Here is a 16750-nt window from a genome sequence, read left to right on the forward strand (position 1 = left end):
TAACCTCCAAACACTGAGCTTAAGTGATTCTTTTCATCTAGCAACTTTTGCACAAACGCCAATGTGTTGAGAGTGATGGCCCTTGACAACAAAGGCAACAAGGGGCCAAGTACATCAAAAAGATCCAGAAAAATTGTAGTAAATGGAAATCAAGGGCAAAACTCTCCATAAGTTGCAATCATATTTAGAACAAAGGAGGAGAGCTGTGGCTGTGGAAGGGCCAATCATCTTAGCGTCAGGACAGTGTTTCAGGAGTTCCTCAGGGCAGTGTCATAGGTTCAACCATGTTCTGCTGTTTCATCAATGACCTTCCCTCCTCAAACTTGTCAGAAGTGGGGATGCTCTGTAGCATTAATAACTCTACAGACACTGAAACAGTTTGTGCCAGCCTGCAGCAAGATCTGAACAACAATTAGTTCCTGACTGTTTAGTAGCAAGTAACATTTGTGCTATGCTAGTGCCATTTCCAGCAACAGAAAAATCTATTTCCTGTAGATGTTCAAAGGTATTAACATTGTTGGATCCTTATAGTCAACATCCCAGAAGTTACCATTTATCAGACTGAATCAACCATAAGCATACTGGAACTACAAGAACAAGTCAGAGGAAGCATATCCTGCAGCAAGTAACTGATATCCTGAATTCCCAAGCCTGTCCAACTATTTACAAGGTGTAAATCAGGAACATAGTAGAATACTCCCGACTAGTTTGGATGAGTATAGATTCAGCAACACTCAAGCTCATCACCCATCCATGACAAAACATCTCACTGATTAGCAGCCCATCGGCCGCCGGCAATATTCAGTCCCTTCACATTTTTGCATACTGGTAGCATTCAGTGACAAGGCTCCTTTGAAAGCACCTTCCAAACAAACAATTTCTACCATCCTGAAGACCAAGAGCAGTAGCTGCATGCAAATACCACCACTTTCAAGTTTTCTTCCACATCACAGCATCTTCACTTGAAAATATATCACCACATCTCACTACCACTGGGTCTAAATCTTGAAACTGTTTAGCAACAGTACAGTAGGTGTACATGTATTAGATAAACTGAGATAATTCCATTAGACTGCTCACCACTAATTTCTCAAGAACAGTCAGGGATGGGAACAAAGACCAGCCATGCCAGCAACACTCACAATCCATGAATAAATTAAAGAATACAACAGGTATAGGAATAAAACATTAACATATGAGAAAATGTAAATCATCATATACCACCATTGAGTTCCCAAGGATTGCACGAGTCCAATATCTGACAATGCTGTGCAGTGTTACTTCATCTTTGGTGTCTAAATTTCTGTGACAGAACCCATTGGACAGTGGTATAACTATACACAGTCTTACCACATACTGGGCATAACAGTAACAGAAACACATCATATAAACATCCCACTGCCAATTAAAACCAGAGAACACCACAAGGAGAGCTCATCATTATTGAAGTATAACATTTTATATAAAGGAAGCAGAGAGAAAGTTACTTTTCAGGTTTACAGAAAGTAATAAAAAAACTCTCTACATTTTTATAAAGACATAGATATTACCTTTCTCTAGCCATCGCTTTCAACTGTATATGAACTTGTGTTGCACTCATTCTTTTGTTTTCCCGGGGCCTTTTCACAGGATCCATCCAAGCTGGATACCCCTTTGGTTCTTGTTCTTTGAAGTGTGAATAAAAGTTTTCAAATGTAATGATGGACTTTGCATTAAGTTTAAGTCTGTAATGATACAATTTGACAAATATCGAACACTACTGGTCAGAAAAAAAATACTGAATAATACATTCATGTGTTATTTAGTGGACGTGAAGATTTCTATCTAATTTCTAAGACACTTTCTTATTTTGGTTATCCAAACAAAACATATTAACTAACAAACACTAAAAAATTGTTGGCAATACAGTGCAAATTAATCAGGAAGTTTGTGAACTACAGTTGGGGCACAAACAAAAGACACACAATTTACCCAGGATTCCACTTTGATACACAGTCCTCAGAATAACACGTCTTACTGCTCCTAGATGCTTTATTGACATTTGTTATGACGGCAATTTAAACATCTATCTTTGCATTTTCACTACTAATACACAAATACATTTTAAAATGTTGGGAGAAAACTCCAGCTTTGAGATTTTATCTGAATATGAGACATCAATATGAATGTTAACATGTCAATATTGATGAGAAAAATTCAAATTAGCTGCTTGGAAAATTATGGAAATATCTATTATGTCCATGCTTTCTAAGTTGAATCTTACTAACAGAATTTTTAAGATGGCAAAATCTTCCCTATATCCAGCAGATTAAACTAAAATGAAGTTTAATAAGCTACAAGAAATGTTATGGTATAATGACATAAAAGCAAAACTGATAAATGAAGTCATAATTTAGAATTTATTTGAGTAACCTTGTTACATCACCAATGAAAGCCATAATTGTTATTTTCCTTACATTTTAGTTTATTAGCCAAGGAAATAAACTCTCAGGAGCAACATTCTTGAGGTCCTGGATATGATTCTGGCATTGCTGTGCCATTATTAAATCAAAATCTCAGTTACTTATATCATGAAAAATGTATGATGTGAATGGTGAGCCACAGGAAAAGGTAAGGAAAAACCCATTCACCTTAGATAACATCTCTGACTGTCAGCTGATAAAGGACTCCCATTGACACAGAACTTCAGAGAAGATTCACAGTCATCTGAAATCTTGGAGCCCCTATGGGGACACGCACTACTCCCAACAAACTGACAATAACCCCACCTCTTAATCACACATCTCCTGGGTGACTGTAAACTTCACTAAATACAACTTGCTACCTGATCTAAGTAGAGAGGTTTTAACTTATTACAGAATGTGAACAGAACTTAGCTGTTTAAGGCTCAGTCAAGAAAGTTGTTGCCACTTGATCTACAAGTGGAACATGAAGATCAGTTCCAAATATGACTGTAGCCATCTGAATGAGACCTTCACCCACCTACTAAATGTCTGCCCCAAAAGAACTTATCGTATTGGCATCTGGAACACTGCATCAGCATAAACTATTAAAAATGTTGTTAGACTCAACAACAACTTTAATTCCCCAGAAGGCAAAGAAAAAAACACAAATAAAATAAAAGTAAAGTAAAATAAAGCTTGCGTTTTACAGTCAATATTAAGTTTCTGGTGTGCAACAAAATGTCCTTAAGTACTATTTTTTCGTTCAAATTATGTATTACAACATACCTCAGTAAAAGATGATAGAACTGCCTTGCAGCAATGTATTTTCTCAGGAATCTAGTAAGAATTGTCAGCAGTACTTCCCTGAAGTATGGAAAAGTGAGAAAAAATTTATTCGATCATACATTGCATGTAACTTTATTTATAAACTTTCACTCTCAGTTATAATGCTGAATTATATCAAAGAACAGATCACTGAATTAAGCTAGCCATTACTGTTTTCTTAAGCCTGTCACTTGCAAATAAACATAGAATAGGCCAAAAACTGTTGCAATGGTAGGTCAGGCGAGCTTCAAAGCTCACCATTCACATCATACTTTTTTCATGATATAAGTAACTGAGATTTTGATTTAATAATGGTACAGCAATGCCAATGTCATATCCAGGACCTCAAGAATGTTGCTCCTGAGAGTTTATTTCCTTAGCCAATAAACTAAAATGTAAGGAAAATAACAATTAAGGCAGATGGAAGAAAAGGTAGGATGAATTATGTGGACACTAAAAGGAATAAGGAGCAGTAAAGAAAAAATGTGGTTTAAGACGAGTAGAATAAAGAGTCAGAAGAAAAGGTAAAAAGACATTTAAAAACAAGCAGAAGATGAGGACGATGTATCCCAGTTATGTTTGAAAATTGCTGAATGAACCTTGAGAAGTTAGCAGCCAAAGCCCATGAAGGTTGTGTGAAATGCAAAGGCTAAAGGGTAGAACGACTGTGGTCAGAAGTGGAATACTCCGTGGATATTGTTCTCATAGCAACAAAGGAACTGAAGGGCAAACAAAGGTGAAGATTCATATAGATGGCCTTCTATTGGAAAAATCTCTTTCAATGCGTTTACAACTAGAAATTACGTTGTGGAAACACTAAGTCCTATATCATGTTGTTCCTCTCCAGCATACAGCACTTACTATATTTCTTGTTTCAAGTTACTTCTATGTCATTTCTGAAAGAAATTAATTTTATTATTGTTTGAATGAATGAATGTTCTGAATGTCAAACTGCTTTGGTCCTGAAAATTATCAATTTCTAACACTTACAATGTGCAGGTGCTAAAGATAGTATTAAAATACCTGTAAGATGGATAAAATGTATTTTCAAAAAAAATCCAGGAACAATTCAGCATGAGATTATACTCGTCCTTATATTGGCCAGCAAGGTTTAATGTCTTGTCAGATTATAATTTGTATTATTAACCAGGACCGCCAGAACATTAACTGTTGACTTTAAATGGCTGCAGCAGCAATTATTTGTAATCTTATCATAAATCCATGAGGAAGAATTCTTGTGGATCAGTGATAGTGTCCTGACTCTTGGACCAGGAGGCCTGGGTTCAAGTCCCATCTGCTCTAGAGGTGTGTGATTTTAGAACAGGTTGATAAGAAAAAACAGGGTTTTTTACAAGAAGTTTTGAATCGATTAGATTCAACAGGGACCTAACTATTGATTTTGGTGAAGTTAGCAGCAAACATTTTAGAAATTTGAAAAGAATCAGAACTTATGGCATGTCTCTTTCACACTGAAATGCAGGATCTTTTCCAAATTAATAATGCCAAGTGTTGTTAACATGCATTCTAACTTCTATTGCAATACAAGCCTCCTAACAACTTAAGGCTGAGGAAGAATTCTCTGAGTGGCTAAAATTCAATGCAAGTAAATGAACCTTCCTTTCTCTAATCAATTAGAAATAATTTAAATGTGGATACATGCATTAGTGTGACATGCTATTCTGATCAGAAATGTAGATGTGCACGTGGGTTGACCAGGGATATTTGGGGAAATTCCTGGGTTTAATAGTATGGGGAAGGAAAGAAAGCAATGCAAAGCCAAAAACTGTGAAGGGAAATGTATTCTCCATCTTTGCACCCATGAATAACAAAAGACCTCTGTTTAACATGTGTTATAGTCAATGTGTGTATTTAATAAAGTATAACTGTTCAACTTCTGATAATCTGTTTAGTATTTGCAAACTCTTGTCGACTGTTGTTCTGTATTGAGTTAATTGATCTTAGCAAATTAATTTGATGGATAAATGAACTCAGTGTTCTGAACGAGAAACCACTCCTGTTTATTATTTACTTGTCTGTGTTGGAATATTCGAGACTGTAGTCACTGCTTCAGAAAACAATCGAGCTCGGCTTTGATTTTCTCCATATAAATTAGCTGTTAACATGCAAAGGTAAACCTTCCAATAAAAATACAATTTTATTTTTGAGTTACTCATTGAAATTTGCTGGCAAGGCCTGCATTTATTTCCCATTGCCTTTGAGAAGGAGGTAGCAAGTTGCAAATTGGTGCAAAATTTAGCCAAGACAGATGTGTTGATGGTGCGTGCAATTTATTAGGGTTAGCTCCTGATCGTAATTGTCCATAGCTCCAGATACAGATTTGGACATCTGAAAGGAAATGAGACAATGATGGGTCCAGAAAATCCAGAAGAGATTAAATTTAGAAGGATGTAGCCAGTTTTAGCAAAATTTAAGAAAAAAATTGATAGAGAAAAAGAACTAAAATAGTCCAGAAATAATCTCAAGGCTAAATTGCTTTCTTACTGTACACTTTGCATATTGTATGCATGAATTATTGTAAATTAGATGCAAGATAAGTGACTCCTTTGATTCCACCATTATAATGAAGCTTTCTTCTGAAAACTCTTTGCTTCTGTTTACTTGATCCTAGAAAATAATTTAAAGCCTAAAATGAGCAAGACCTATGTCTAAATGATTGGGTTCACATGACTTACATCTGTTAATAAAGCAAGGACAAACAGAGAACCTATGCTTTCCAAATACTGACAGTCCCTCTAAGGGAGTGCAAAAGATGCCTGCTTCTTCTTCATAAGGGAGATTGTCATCAAATTAAGCCTTTCATTGATACTCATCTGTTAACAAGTTCCGCCGCAGAGCCAAACCCTAATTGTGGCTGTGAATATCTTTACTGGACTATTGGCAAGGACAAGGATAAAGCGCAAGGTAAACCTATGCTGTCAAACTTGATTATGAATAGTTATTGTGTAAGTTAGTTCTATACCACACTATCATAATGATTACTGTATCGTGCAACCAATAATACTTGGTCAACGACTATCACTTATACAGACAGTAACTGCTCTAAATAAAATTATTCAATGCCGTATTTCCCTAATAATGAGTGGTAGCTATATAGTCAATCAAAGATGCTTGTTACATGATTAGTCGACTTTAGATTTAAATATATGCTTAATTCCTCCTGAAAAAAATCTTAAGTATTATCAACTAAGATCTAAAGAAAGCTTTCCACACAATCCTGTGCAACTTCTTTAAAAAGCCTTTGTCCAAAGTGTTCAAAGAGGAGCTAGTAATAAACTCAACCCTTTTGTTTCATTAAGATAGCTGCCTGTCTCTCTGTTTGTGTGTTGCCTTTAAGACTTCAAGCCAGTCTCTTTCGAACAGGCTTTCATTGTGTGTCCACAAAAGCAAATCTCATCAATTTGCTTATACTGTCTCTTTTATGAATTCTTATGCTTCACTGTTCATTTAACTTGCTCATGTTTAGTTACCGTCCAGCTGCAAGACCTCAAAGCTTCCTTACAGTCCCATGTATGCCTACAGTGTCTGCTGTCTGGATCATTGTGCACAGACCATATTGTTATTATTTTTCTGTATTTTTGATTATGAACTGAAATAGGAAAATGACTCTCAATACCAAGAATTGTAGAAAGGATTACTGTATTTTTAAAAGTAGGTAACCTGGCACTCATTGCAAAGTGCTGTTTACACAACTGTTTGTTCAAGCAATGGAGTTACTATAGACAAGCTGGATTGGATGGAGGGGTTGGGGTTGGTCGAAGGGAGGCCAGCAGCAAGTAGCTGATTGGTCTGCGGAATGGTGACCAGTGTTGATGACACAGGCCATCTCTCTGCCAATGAATAGAAGATTGGCTGTCAGGTAGCTAAGAAGCTTGTAGAAATAAATGTTTGTGCAGAAACCATCAGGCCAGCCAATAGGAAGGAGGTGTCCCTTTCTCTGTAGTGTGTAAGAAAAATCTAAAGAAAGTCAGTTTATTTCACCTTAATAGCAGTTGTAAACTTAAGATTTGAACCAATAAGTCAGAACCTTTAGAAATGTGCCTCCTGCAAGCAAATGAAAGCACATGATGAAGGAAGATCCAGGAGCGGCAGGTCCTCACGAGTCAAAGGATCATCTCAGTGAATCTCTGTGGATAGGCGTCAATGATCTGTTTTCCAGTTTTTCTCTCCACAGTACCCAGTTTTTTCTGTGTGTCCGTCTGTACGTGTAGGGGTAGTTTTATAAGGGGAGTTGAATTTTAACTAGCAAAGGTGCATGTCAATTGTTTATCTTTAGCCAGGATCCATTTATTTGTAATAAATAGTAACTCTTGCTAAGTACAGAAATCTAGTCCACGCTTTCTGTCAATCTGGATCTAAAAGGCAGGAAAGTTGGGGAATTATGTGTACTTTTATAAAAATTTTAATTTTTGTATCGACGCCAAGAAAGCAGGGCTTGATATACCCAGAGAGGCGTAACACTTGGCACTTATTCAAATAGTTTATTTGAATAGTTTATAGTTTATTTTATTTACAGTAGTTTCTGTACACTTCATTAATGCTTAATTATTTTTTCAATAAATAGGCCACTTCCATTACAAGACTGATAGCTGGGTCGGGGTTCATGCTAGGTATTTCCAGAAAAAATTGCAAATTTCTTTCCTCCGAAAAGTAGTTGGTGTATTAGGGGAGCTGAAATCAACATGTTATTTTACTACTCAAGTTCTCAGCCAGTCAGGTCTCTGCCACCAGTGAAATATTACAAAATGTACCTTCAGTTATATGAAACACAATCTGATTTAAACTGTTAAAATTGGCCCACATTGATGCTTGCCCAAATTTAAAATGATTCAATAAAGAAAAAGACTTGTGCTTCACCTTGTCACATGGCCTCTACCAGTAGGGTCATGTGCCTGGAAAAGCTGTTTTAGTGTGTAGAATCCACCAGATCTAAGCTTTTCATGTAGAAGATATTGAAGCTGGAAAATCAATAAGGAGAAATCATTAGATCCACAAAATGCCCACGTGAACATGTAGTTACAATTCATGCTTTCTCCAAGCATTCTTGACTTGTGTTTTCAGAGAAAGGCTGCTCGGTAAGTAAACTTACAATAAATATGATCTGTAATTTCAACATTCATGAAATAGTGTGATGTAGAATTAACACAGTGTTAAGCACTGAAACCCACTTTGCACACTGTCCACGCTGTAATTCAGAAAACACTGCATTATTAGAGTGCAGCATTTAGTCTATAGCAAAAAAAACTAATTAAAAGGATGTGATTTCATAGATTCAAAGTAAAACAAGCAATCAGCAATTATACTAATAGAATTACACAAGCTGCTCCAAACTGAAATAATGGCGTTCAGAACGTGCGTTCTCAACTTGCATTGTTGTAATTTGTGTGGTCTGTTGTGTGAAGTCAGGCATGTTATGATTTTTATATTTTATTGATTTGTCAGTAACCTTCAAAATGTTGTTTGCATTTTCTGGGTTTTGGCCGGGGCCTGAAAATTGCACATTTATTCCAGCTATGAAACTTCATTGAAAACAAAATGCAACAAATTATTTCTCTGTGACCAGGTTTATCTAATTGATTTTTGTTTACATAACTAAGGGTTAATAAGCAATCTGTTCCTAGTATTGTTAATATAGTTGGTCCTTTGACTTTAATGATACACCACCTCTTTATGTGACCCAAATCAGTCTAACTAATAATTAATAAAATGATGGAATCTTAATAATTGTGCTGCTTTTATTTTCAGACTGTCACTGTGGTTTTTAACACTAAGGATACCCATTAGTTAAACCCACCTGCTGTGAAAATATCTTTAATATTTTACAGCCTGTTGGAGTGCCCTTAGGTAGCTGGACCATTGCATTGTTAGGTAAGAACAGCAGAGATTCATGTTCCACATCGATTCTTATTGCTAGCACTCAAATGAAAAGACCCAAACTCCAGTATTTCACAGAAGAGGCATCTGCTGCTCTGATAACCTATGTATTTAATGCATGGTGTGACATGGTGCTGAAGTATAAAGGAACAACATGGGTTCAATTCTCAATTTTTCCTGATCTCTGTTGAGGCAGCTGCACAAATGCTGCTTTTAGCTCTAGTGGTATTAAGCTGCAGATGAGAAAGAAATTAGTCAGACTCCCTGCTCTTGACAGATTTTCAATGAGTCCTCATGGAAGTGAATGCAAAAAAGCTCGAAATCTAAAATAAAAATAGAAAATGTTGGCCTGTCATTGCTTAAGCCATTGATCTCTTTTATTTCAGTAGCTGGAATAGATCGATTAACTGTAGGGTTGATCCAGATTTTGTGGAAGGAAAGGTGATTGAACGGAGTAGGCACAATAAAGTAAGTACATTATTGAAAAGAAAATCTGTCCAGGGATTCTGATTAACAAGAAAACGAACGAGTGTGATGAATATTTAAAAAGAACCTATTAATTCACATTTCAACGCTGCATTGTTACAGAAATTGTAACATGCGTCAAAAGCATGAGAAACTCATCTATTATGAATACATAATCAGTTTAATTCAGTAAAACAATTATTTCTATTTTATTTGAATACAGAGAAAAATTAAAATCAGCAGGAAACATATCATTAATTTGCTTTCTGTTGATTTCAGTTCACGTACAAAAAGGAGTACAATGATGCCATTATTTGCCTGACATCATTGACCAAAATGCAAAGCATAAAGACTTGTGCTTCTGAGATCCCAAATTTAAGAACATTTTTCAGTCAGATTTGATGGATAGGGTTCAATTGTGTTACGTACATGAGGATCTCATGAAATGAATCTCTGCTCCATTTGCTGGACCCACCTACTGATGCCATACTGCCTAAACATTATCCCTTTAGTAAAACCTATTCCTGTATTTGATGGATGATGGGCACAGGACAAATTTCTAAACTTGGTGCATTCATTCATTTTTTAAGCAAAATTCAAACCATGCAATGATTATGCCTTAACTTCAGAACTTTTATTTATTATTGCCTCTACTTTTTTCATTGAATCCCTACAGTGTGGAAACAGGTCCTTTGGCCCAACAAGCCCACACTGACCCACAGAGCATCCACCCAGACCCATCCCCCTCTAACCCACCTAATCTACACATCCCTGAACACTGCGGGCAATTTAGCATGGCCAATCCACCAAACCTGCACATCTCTGGACTGTGGGAGGAAACCGGAGCACTCGAAGGAAACCCACGCAGACACGGGGAGAATGTGCAAACTCCACACAGACAGTCACCTGCCGGTGGAATCAAACCCGGGTCCTTGGTGCTGTAAGGCAGCAGTGCTAATCACTGAGCCATCATGTCGCCCCAACATTTTTTGTATTACGTCAAATTGAGAATGCAAGCACAGCACACTAAATAAGCATAATATTTAATTGTACAGCTCTAAATTTTTTACCTCATCAATTTGCAGTCTCATCTGAGTACCAGGCCTTGTGTTAATTGCCTTAACATCGTGATCAATCAATCTGGGGTCACTGGCCCACCGTTTTTCTAATTTAAAAAAAAATCATTCTTGTTATCAAAAAGTTACAGAATTGTGAATTTTATGCTTCCCTTATCCAGTCATAGAGTCATTGAGATGTACAGCAAGGAAACTGATCCTTCAATCCAACTCATCCATGCCGAGCAGATATCCTAAATTAATCTAATCCCTCTAAACCACATCCCTCCAAACCCTTCCTATTCATACACTCATCCAGACACCTTTTAAATGTTGTAATTGTACCAGCCTCCATCGCTTCATCTGGCAGTTCATTCCATACCTAACCCTATCTATAAAATGTACGACAAAATTATTTAAAGTTCTATGACTGTGGCCACTCTCTCATGCAAACTTTTTATTTAATTAGCTTTCATCAAGTATTTGAAAACTTTGTTTTTGAGGTTCTCCCATAAATCATTCATTTGTGGGCACAGAGGCAACTAACCAACACCTCTTTTCACCAGCAGCTGTTTGAGGTGTTAAAGGATGGTTCGTGATTAATCACCCCATGGAGTAAGCAATGCTTCCTTGGAGCATTTGAAAACTGGACATTACAGGTTGAATTTTGATGCTTTTCTCACGCAGATTTTCTGAGTGACTATCCAGTCAACCTTATGTAATCTTTGAACCACTATCATACACAGCTGCAAGACTCAGCTGAACATACTGAATCCACTGAACATGTAATTCATGGTGCACACTTATCCCAAAGTATCAATGAGTATGCATTTAATCGTGGAACTTACTGAGACTTATCCAATGATCAAGTTTTCTCCAGTTGTCCATTTGTCCCTTTCTGTGCTCTTTAAGTGCATCTTCCAAAGCAGAGATGTACTCACGCCTTCTGTGGCTTGTTTTCAATGGATCCCCATTATTTGAAAATTCCCAAGAAGCAGATCTTTCACTATATAGTCTTCCACTTGACAGGCTTGATTCTCCCTGAAGTGAAATAGTTTCAGGATTGCCCAGCCTTGACAAAGGGTGTTGCACTTCAGGAAACCTGGTTGGTAACTCTGAATGTGAAGCTGGTCTGGTAATGCTTACCTGGGCCATTTTGGCTAATGTGAGCTAAGCAAATGCTAAACCACCATGATTAGAAAAGCATTGGTGTCCTTGCCGCAAACAGGAACTCTCGTCACAGCAACAACTTTGTGTTGCTATGGGCAACCTCAATTCTATACCTCTGAAAAGAATAAGCTGCAGGGGAGATCTGATTGAATGGCTGTCTCTCAAAGGTTTCCACTAAATTAAACAAGCTTCTGCTTTTGTCAATTCAAAAGTGCGCCATTAACAGTGAACACAGTAGTTAGAAGCTGTGTCACACCAGTGACATTCTTTGAACAAAGCCTTGATTATTAATAACTTATCTCTTTTCTATTTGAGTCCGTTGATTTCTGCAGTTTTAAAAATCTACACTGTATTAATGATTTTATTCCCCTTTTGAATTGTCCTTTCTTCATCTCTGATATTGCTTTCAAAAGATCACCAAAGTATCTCATAAGACAAAACATTGCTATTCAAACAACTGTGTCTGTCAACCTATACTGGCTTCAATTCTCCCAAAGTCTCAAATTAAATTCCCTCAACGGCCTTGCCTGTCACTATCTCTGTAACTTCCTTCAGTCCTATAATTCCAAAAACTCCGATTGGGATAGAACTGCAATATTATATAAATGTGGCTCCTGGCTTGCGATAGTCACATGACCTATCTGTTGTGAGAAAAGTCACTGCAACATTTATTTTACAACCAGTTGAATAAAGACATAGTGTAAGTTAGCCTGCTGTCCTATGACCTAATAACAGAATCACAGTGGAGCTGAGACTGAGGGTTGAAAAGCTGTTTAGAAGTACAGCTGCTAAAAGAGGAACACAGGAATGTTGAGAGCTGAACACTTAAAAGCTACAGATAATAAAGAAGCATGCCACAGCTGTTAGCCTAGACGTATTGGGCTGAATCTTGTGTTTCTTTTTGGCTAAGTGAGTGGTGTGTCAAAGTTTTTGGAGTATTCTCATCATGAGACCCGGTGAGATTTCTCGCTATATTGTACCAATGTGCTTCACTAACTACCTACCCCATCCCATGTCATCCCTCATGTGTGAGTTAATTCCCACGTTGCCATGAGTTTTGAAGTAACTCCACAGAGGCCAGGATCCCATCACCAAGTCACCCTTTATTTACATGTGGAGCATCCTTAACACTGTTCCAGCTTCTTCAGAATCCCCTCTCGGAGTGAATAGAACCTCTGACACTACTATTTATATCTGTCAGCTACGGTTCCCTGATTAGACCAGAAGAACAGGCCCAATCAGGGAAATCATATTCTGAGGGCCATCTGGTTGACCTCATTACAATCACTACATGCTATTCACAGGGCAACCTGTTTGGCATCCCTTTCATTCACACCATCTTTAAAAGCCCTGTGCACCCAGAGAAGCGATGTTAGTATACAGCTGCCCTGCATGATTCCAGACATTTGCCTTGCATAGGCAAGTCAAAGGGAAGTGGGTGTCCCACTGCATGGACAGGGCAGTGCAAAAATAAGATGTCCTCTTCCTGCAGGACCAGTGGAGGAGGTCATGCCAATCAGGTCAGTGTAGCCTCAGCCATCTGGAGAAATGACCAGCAGTAGAAAGAATATCATTGACTTCCTCCACTCCACCAGAATAAGTCCCACCACCTTCTCTCCGCTTCCTCAAGCTCACTTTATCTCCGCTACTGCATCCACGCCCCAACAAGGCTCAAGCGCTACCACTTTCAATATTGCCTGCTACATTTTGCCTCGCTCACTGTCACTGACACGCCAAACCCCTGACAGCAGTCCTGCCTGTCCACTGTGCTGTCTGTTCACTCACTTGGGACATCTTTTCACTTGCAGGAAAAGTAACAGCTGTGCCACCCATTTTCATCTCCCTTAACCATGCCTCTCTCTCATTCCAGGAGTGTAACAGTCACATAATAGGGCAGAATGTGACCATCCTGAGTAACTGACTGACAATGTGCAAGCCACTGGACTAGTATCAGAGGTTGCCCTTGGCTTACTATGCTGGGACATCCTGAATGCAGCCTGTCTCCCTTGACTTGACTGGGACTGCTGACAACCACAACAAGCTTCCTGGCTTTATAGCTGCACTAGACAGCAAGGCAAGACAAGTAATGGGTCTTATGAAATCCCATGTAGACTCAGACTGAGTGAGCACGGTGGCAGCACACACTGTCCTTGCAGCAGCATTGCAACTGGAATCTAGGAGCAAGGGTAGGCCATTCAGCCCCTCGAGCCTGTTTCACCATTCAATGAGATCAGGCCTGATCTGTGGCCTCAGTCCATATATCTGCCTTTGACCCATATCCCTTAATACCTCAGATAAAATTTTGTTAAGCAATCTCAGATATAAAATTAATAACTGATCTAGTGTTCATTGCCATTTCTGGAAGAGTATTCCAAGCATCTACCACCCTTTGTGTGTCAGAGTCCTTCCTCACATTTCTCATGAGCAGTCTGGCCCTATTTCTCAGACTACATCCCTGGTTGTAGCCATGTTATGGACGTGCCGATGTTGGACTGGGGTCAGTAAAATCAGAAATCACACACCAGGCTATAGTCCAACAGGTTTATTTGAAATCACAAGCGTTCGGAGCACTGCTCCTTCATGTACTGATGAAGGAGCAGTGCTACAAAAGCTTGTGATTTCAAATAAACCTGGACTATAACCTGGTGTCACGTGGTTTCTGACTTGAGTCTAGGATGTGTGTTGCCAGTACAGCCTGACATGCAGTTGATGTACTCTCCTGATCTAACAAAGTAATCAAGCATGTGCAGTCTTTGCAATGAATACCAAGCTAAGCAAGTTAGAGAACTGCTGGTAACACATAACACACCAGACAGACCATAATGAAGATGGGAGTAGACTGCTTCATCGTTGCAGGTGGTGATTATCTGGACACCATAGTCTACCTTTATGATTAACGAGAGGCATACCTATTGACTTCAACGACTACCAGTGCAATTGTGGAATGTGTAAAAAGCACACTATGATTGTTCCTGCATTCCAGACATTGTGATGACTGACAATAGCCCTAAATTCACAACTTGAGGACTGGTAATTTCAACCCCAAACATCATCTCTACACTGTGACCACTCAAATGGAAAAGCTGAGGCAGCAGTGAAAATTACCAAAGGAATCAAGCAAACCAAACCCAAGGCAGTTCTCAAGTTGAGAATCTCACCTACATAGGGCATGGAAAACAGTCTGGTCCAAAAATTAATATCACACTGTACCCAAACTACCCTTGCAAGAAACCCAAAATATTAACAGCCATGAATGACAAAATAGAGGTGAAATGGCAGAAAGCCACTTTTCCTTTAGACAAAACCAACAAGCCATTGCCAGAACTGAGCATTGGAGAGCCAGTCAGGGTACAAGTCCTCAACCCTCTCAACAAGTATTAGCCCAAGTGGCAACTGGGGACCTGCCTAGTGCAATTGTCCCCTCGTTTGTATGCGGGAGGAGTAAACAGCCAGGTTGCAATCATGGGCATACATGCACAATTGGAGAAGCTATAACTTCACTGCAAACGCCCAATGAGGAAGATGTGAATTCACCATCTGCATAGACCACAGATTAACCATTAGTCCCAGAGGTCTACCGCATCTCAACAACGGAAATGGAACATGTTATATGACAACAAGTGGCATGTGAATAACACTCCCTAGAGAAGGAACCTCACCTAGATGAACGGCCAACAACATGCATGGATACTTTAAGAGACCAGCATGATTTTAACAGTGGGCACAAGGCATATGCAGAGACTGACAACAGTAAAAAAAAACTGCTCAGGTACAAGAACAGTGGGCGCATCATAGGTAACTTGATAATGCACAATGTAAATGAAAAAGAAATAATTTTTTTTGAATAAAAAAATTTTGGCTGGAAATGCAATATTGGCTTCCCTGTGACCTTGACCATGAGGCAGTTACTGCAATCTTATGACAGTTCAATAAAAACACAGTACAAGCTGGACTGTTGTAAACTCTTAACAAATTCTACCTTCAAATTTTAACATTATGGATCCTCTATTCTCTTTTCCATATCACTGGAGCCCCTGTCTAGAGCTGTCTTGGCTAATTTTTTTAGAATACACACCCCAAAGTCTCTACACATCCTCAACCCCACCTTCACCTTTAAGGAATTTGCTTCTAACATACCACCTCAACCAAAACATTTTGACCTCCTCATATTTTTAAGACTTGTCGATTTTTATCTGATTGCACTTCTGGAAAGCCAACTTGGGATATTTTTCTATATTATTGATGCTAAACAATTTTGTTGTTGCTACACTCGTGACCTTTTCATTAATACCAGTTCAATGTCTCAGCACTGTTCTAATTCAGGGTATTCAAATTTTGAGAGAACTGTTTCAAGAAGCACAGTGTACATCTGTGATTAGCCTCTCTTTCTTACATTGCTTTGGCTACATATATTACATGGCTCTGGAAATTACAAGAAACAAAATAAATATACCAGAAGTGACCAAGTATACCAGTTCCTAGGATTGAACACTGATGTCAGAACAAGTAATCGTGGATGAAAACGCCTCAGCATTTCAGTCTATTTAGTTTTAACCCCTATGTTCAGAAAAAAAAAATGCTTTATTGCAACTTCTGTGAGAAAGACCTGTGGTGACTGGTTTTCAAGTGCGCAAAGCGGGGACATTCAAATTTGTGGCTGTATTTATACAGATTATAAATAGCCGCTAGGATTGTGGTTTTCAAGCAAACAGTATGGTACTCTAAGATAACAAAGTATAGATGGACACAGCAGGCCGAGCAGCTTCAGAGGAGCAGGAAAGCTGACGTTTCAGGTCTAGACCCTTCTTCAGAAACGGGGGAGGGGAAGGGGATTCTGAAATAAATAGGGAGAAAGGGAGAGGAGTCTAGAAGATTGATAAAAGAGGTGGAGAGCAGACA

At 38.4% G+C, this 16750-nt stretch overlaps 1 protein-coding gene across 1 annotated transcript in view; it reads right to left on the reverse strand.

The window, feature by feature from the left end:
- LOC125461685 (EF-hand calcium-binding domain-containing protein 6-like) overlaps window positions 1-11890 on the reverse strand; it is a 42776-nt gene extending 30886 nt beyond the window's left edge. Inside the window, exons 1-5 of the mRNA XM_048550688.2 lie at window positions 11530-11890; window positions 10697-10791; window positions 8145-8245; window positions 3231-3308; window positions 1551-1724 (exon numbers count right to left, since the gene is read on the reverse strand). Coding sequence (XP_048406645.1) covers window positions 1551-1724; window positions 3231-3308; window positions 8145-8245; window positions 10697-10791; window positions 11530-11836 — 755 coding nt within the window. The 5' untranslated portion in view covers window positions 11837-11890. The remainder of the gene's footprint in view (window positions 1-1550; window positions 1725-3230; window positions 3309-8144; window positions 8246-10696; window positions 10792-11529) is intronic.
- Between the last annotated feature and the right edge of the window lie 4860 nt (window positions 11891-16750).

The sequence above is a fragment of the Stegostoma tigrinum genome, chromosome 20, assembly GCF_030684315.1.
Source record: "Stegostoma tigrinum isolate sSteTig4 chromosome 20, sSteTig4.hap1, whole genome shotgun sequence".
NCBI lineage: Eukaryota > Metazoa > Chordata > Chondrichthyes > Orectolobiformes > Stegostomatidae > Stegostoma > Stegostoma tigrinum.